This window comes from Sinocyclocheilus grahami, unplaced genomic scaffold (assembly GCF_001515645.1).
Source record: "Sinocyclocheilus grahami isolate Dianchi unplaced genomic scaffold, SAMN03320097.WGS_v1.1 scaffold2572.1, whole genome shotgun sequence".
In the NCBI taxonomy this organism is placed as follows: Eukaryota; Metazoa; Chordata; class Actinopteri; order Cypriniformes; family Cyprinidae; genus Sinocyclocheilus; species Sinocyclocheilus grahami.
In genome coordinates, this window is record NW_015507751.1 from 34,584 (window position 1) to 39,728 (window position 5,145).

The 5,145-nt window shown below is 40.6% G+C and overlaps 1 protein-coding gene across 1 annotated transcript in view; it reads right to left on the reverse strand.

The window, feature by feature from the left end:
- LOC107575327 (neogenin-like) overlaps positions 1-3,571 on the reverse strand; it is a gene marked incomplete at its 5' end in the record, with an annotated part of 30,020 nt that extends 26,449 nt beyond the window's left edge. The window contains 2 exons of the mRNA XM_016261724.1: positions 3,201-3,296; positions 3,377-3,571. Of these exons, the coding sequence (XP_016117210.1) occupies positions 3,201-3,296; positions 3,377-3,571 (291 nt within the window). The remainder of the gene's footprint in view (positions 1-3,200; positions 3,297-3,376) is intronic.
- Positions 3,572-5,145: the final 1,574 nt, after the last annotated feature.

Sequence of the window (5,145 nt, forward strand, 5' to 3'; positions counted from 1 at the left end):
AAAGGCGGGGCATAGAGGAGAAACAATAATGTACAGTATGTGGAAAATAATGTGTTTTTTTTACCTTAAACAGCATAAACACATTTCATTACACCAAATACACCAAATAATGTTCTTTTTAGCAACGTCATATGACCCCTTTAACTTTTCCAGTAGCAAGCAAAAGTAGCCTAGTGTGAGAGAATGCTCCATCGCAGGATTTGTGTCATGCAGTGGGGCAAAAAAGTATTTAGTCAGCTACCAATTGTGCAAGTTCTCCCACTTAAAAAGATGAGAGAGGCCTGTAATTTTCATCATAGGTATACCTCAACTATGAGAGACAAAATGAGAAAAAAAATTCCAGAAAATCACATTGTAGGATTTTTAAAGAATTAATTGGTAAATTCCTCTGTAAAATAAGTATTTGGTCACCTACAAACAAGCAAGATTTCTGGCTCTCACAGACCTGTAACTTCTTCTTTAAGAGGCTCCTCTGTCCTCCACTGGTTACCTGTATTAATGGCATCTGTTTGAACTTGTTGTCAGTATAAAAGACACCTGTCCACAACCTCAAACAGTCACACTCCAAACTCCACCATGGCCAAGACCAAAGAGCTGTCAAAGGACACCAGAAACAAAATTGTAGGCCTGCACCAGGCTGGGAAGACTGAATCTGCAATAGGTAAGCAGCTTGGTGTGAATAAATCAACTGTGGGAGCAATTATTAGAAAATGGAAGACATACAAGACCACTGATAATCTCCCTCGATCTGGGGCTCCATGCAAGATCTCACCCCGTGGGGTCAAAATGCTCACAAGAACTGTGAGCAAAAATCCCAGAACCACACGGGGGGACCTAGTGAATGACCTGCAGAGAGCTGGGACCAAAGTAACAAAGGCTACATCAGTAACACACTGCGCTGCCAGGGACTCAAATCCTGCAGTGCCAGATGTGTCCCCCTGCTTAAGCCAGTACATGTCCAGGCCCGTCTGAAGTTTGCTAGAGAGCATTTGGATGATCCAGAAGAGGATTGGGAGAATGTCATATGGTCAGATGAAACCAAAATATAACTTTTTGGTAAAAACTCAACTTGAGGAGAAAGAATGCTGAGTTGCATCCAAAGAACACCATACCTACTGTGAAGCATGGGGGTGGAAACATCATGCTTTGGGGCTGTTTTTCTGCAAAGGGACCAGGACGACTGATCCGTGTAAACGAAAGAATGAATGGGGCCATGTATCGTGAGATTTTGAGTGAAAACCTCCTTCCATCAGCAAGGGCATTGAAGATGAAACGTGGCTGGGTCTTTCAGCATGACAATGATCCCAAACACACCGCCCGGGCAACGAAGGAGTGGCTTCGTAAGAAGCATTTCAAGGTCCTGGAGTGGCCTAGCCAGTCTCCCGATCTCAACCCCCTAGAAAATCTTTGGAGGGAGTTGAAAATCCGTGTTGCCCAGTGACAGCCCCAAAACATTACTGCTCTTGAGGAATGGGCCAAAATACCAGCAACTGTGTGTGAAAACCTTGTGAAGACTTACAGAAAATGTTTGACCTCTGTCATTGCCAACAAAGTGTATATAACAAAGTATTGAGATGAAATTTTGTTATTGACCAAATACTTATTTTCCACCATAATTTGCAAATAAATTCTTTAAAAATCCTACAATGTGATTTTCTGGATTTTTTTTTCTCCTTTTTTCTCTCATAGTTGAGGTATACCTATGATGAAAATTACAGGCCTCTCTCATCTTTTTAAGTGGGAGAACTTGCACAATTGGTGGCTGACTAAATACTTTTTTGCCCCACTGTATATTACTGTAATAAATAAAAAAATCTCATTCTCATGAAAAAGTGTGTATTATTTTGTGCTTGTATATGTTGTACTCACTTAAAGGGTTAGTTCACCCAAAAATGAAAATTAGCCCATAAATTACTTACCCTCAAGTCATCCTAGGTGTAAATTACTTTCTTCTTTCAGACGAATCCAGTCGGAGTTATATTAAAAATTGTCTTTGATCTTTCAAGCTGTTTCATGGCACTCAGCGGGTGTTGCATGCATCAGTCCAAAAGAAGTGAAATAAAAAGCGCCCATCCATTAAAGAAAAGTGTCTCACACGGCTCCGGGGGGTGAACAAAGGCCTCCAATAGCGAATCCATGCGTTTTTGTAAGAAAAATATCCATATTCAAAACTTAATAATCACTTTAATGTAGCTTGCGCTCACTGTTGAACACAGAAGCAGCTCCGGGAGGATGACGTATGAGTTCAGCTTTGCGCATGCGCCGCTCAGAAGTGACGTACGCGGAAACCCAGCGGAGAGATCAAAACAAAACAACGGTTACTAATTAGAAGTACAAAACGAGGATTTGTAAAGAAGAATGTTGGAGGATTTCGATATAATCCAAGAGGAGACTGGTTTTCCTTTGCTAAAGTAAGGACACTTTGCTTCCTTTGCTCCTGGTAACAAACGTTGGTTTTCACGAGACTCACCGGCGCATGCACAAAGCTGAACTCATGCGTCATCCTTGCGGAGCTGCTTCCGTGTACAACAGTGAGCGCAAGCTACATTAAAGTGATTATTACGTTTTGAATATGGATATTTTTCTTACAAAAATGCATGGATTCGCTACAGGAGGCCTTTGTTCACCCCCCGGAGCCGTGTGAGACACTTTTCTTTTATGGATGGGCGCTTTTTATTTCACTTCTTTTGGACTGAAGCATGCAACACCCGCTGAGTGGCATGAAACAGCTTGAAAGATCAAAGACAATTGTTAATATAACTCCGACTGGATTCGTCTGAAAGAAGAAAGTAATTTACACCTAGGATGACTTGAGGGTAAGTAATTTATGGGCTAATTTTCATTTTTGGGTGAACTAACCCTTTAAGGTACCAGAACAATAACACACTCAGCAAAATATCATCTAATTATCATTATCGCTAAAATCCCAGAAAATATCGAGATTATATCATTTTTGCCAATATTGCACACCCCTAGCCTGAAGCGTTACAGATTTACACCGTGCTTAGTTTTTAGTGCAAAAACAGAAAACAGAAACATGTCTGATGCTAGATAGAAGAGAGACACAGTTAATTGTGTTAAATATGCTTCAAAATAACATGAAGTATGTATTTTTGTCATCTGACCCTGTCCGAATGGACATGCGAAAGCTGGCACAGTAAAAACCTCAAACGATCATGCATTCAGTTTGCGTGTCGTACCGGATTGAGGTCTCGTGGTGGCGCTGTTGTAGATGGGAATGCCTTCGCCCATGTTGTTGAAAGCCTTGAGGGTGATGACGTAATGGGAACTGGGATCTGGAGTGGAAACATTAATAAACGTCTGTAAACACACCTAATGTCGACATGTGACTGAGTATATGTGGCGTTACACCCACCGAGGTTATCGATGCTGTAGAAGCGCTGCTTGTAATCCAGAGTGACCGTGTGGGCATGAGGGCTGCCGATTCCGTATCCGATTTTATAACCTCGGACTAAAACGTCCTGGTTTTCTGGAGGAGTCCAACTCACCACGATTCGGTTCACAAGCGGACGAACATGAAGAGAACTCGGGACTCCTGGAACCTGAGTTTCTGTAATACACACAATTAACACACAAGCTGGAACACGTTGATCCTTGACAATTTTGATATTTTCTGTAATTTGATATTTTGATATTAACAATCATTAAAAAAAAAAAATTATATATATATATGCGGCAATTAATTGTTCAAAGTCCACTTATGTTATTCTTAAGAGTGCTTAAGATGCGTTTTTTCTTTCTACGTGTTATCTTAAGGGTTTTTCCCATTATTTTAATTTTAGTTTTAGTATAACATTATAATACCATTCATATTTTTACTTTTTAAAGCACTAAAGGTTTTTCAGTTAGAGTGTTTTCAGCTTGTTTATTTTCATATAAAAATACGGCATGCAGTTGCATCAAACAATGGTATAAACATCATTCGATGTAAATTGTGATAATCGTAATTAATAAATCGCAATTACAATTACAATTTCAAGGGAATAATCGACAATTGTGATTTTTGTCATAATCGTGCAGCCCTAATTTAACATTTTATATATATATATATAAATAACAATTAAAAAATAAAAAAAGACAAACAATGAATATATATATATTTTTTTATTATTTATATATAATGTTTTAAAATATTTAACTTTTCATATATTAAAATAACTCTCTCTCTCTCACACACACACACACTCTCCCACACTGACACTAACATTCACACACACACACACACACACACACACACACACACACACTCACACTCACACTCACACTCACACTCACACTCACACTCACACTCACACTCACACTCACACTCACACTCACACTCACACTCACACTCACACTCACACTCACACTCACACTCACACTCACACTCACACTCACACTCACACTCACACTCACACTCACACTCACACTCACACTCACACTCACACTCACACTCACACTCACACTCACACTCACACTCACACTCACACTCACACTCACACTCACACTCACACTCACACTCACACTCACACTCACACTCACACTCACACTCACACTCACACTCACACTCACACTCACACTCACACTCACACTCACACTCACACTCACACTCACACTCACACTCACACTCACACTCACACTCACACTCACACTCACACTCACACTCACACTCACACACACACTCACACACACACACTGACACTAACATTCACACTCTCACACACACTTACACTCACACACACTTACACTCACTCTCTCACACATACACACACTCACTTACACTCTCACTCACACTCTCACACACTCACACACTCACACTCTCTCTCACACTTACATACACGCACACACACTCACACACACTTACTCACACTCTCACATTCACACTCTCACACACACTTACACTCTCACACACACTTATTCTCACACACACACACACACTCACACTCACTTACACTCTCACTCACACTCTCACACACACTCACACACACTTACACTTACACTCACACTCTCACACACACTCACACACACTTACACTTACACACACACTCTCACACACACACACACTCACTAACATTCACACTCTCACACACACTTACACTCTCACACACACTTACACTCTCTCACACACACACACACACACACACT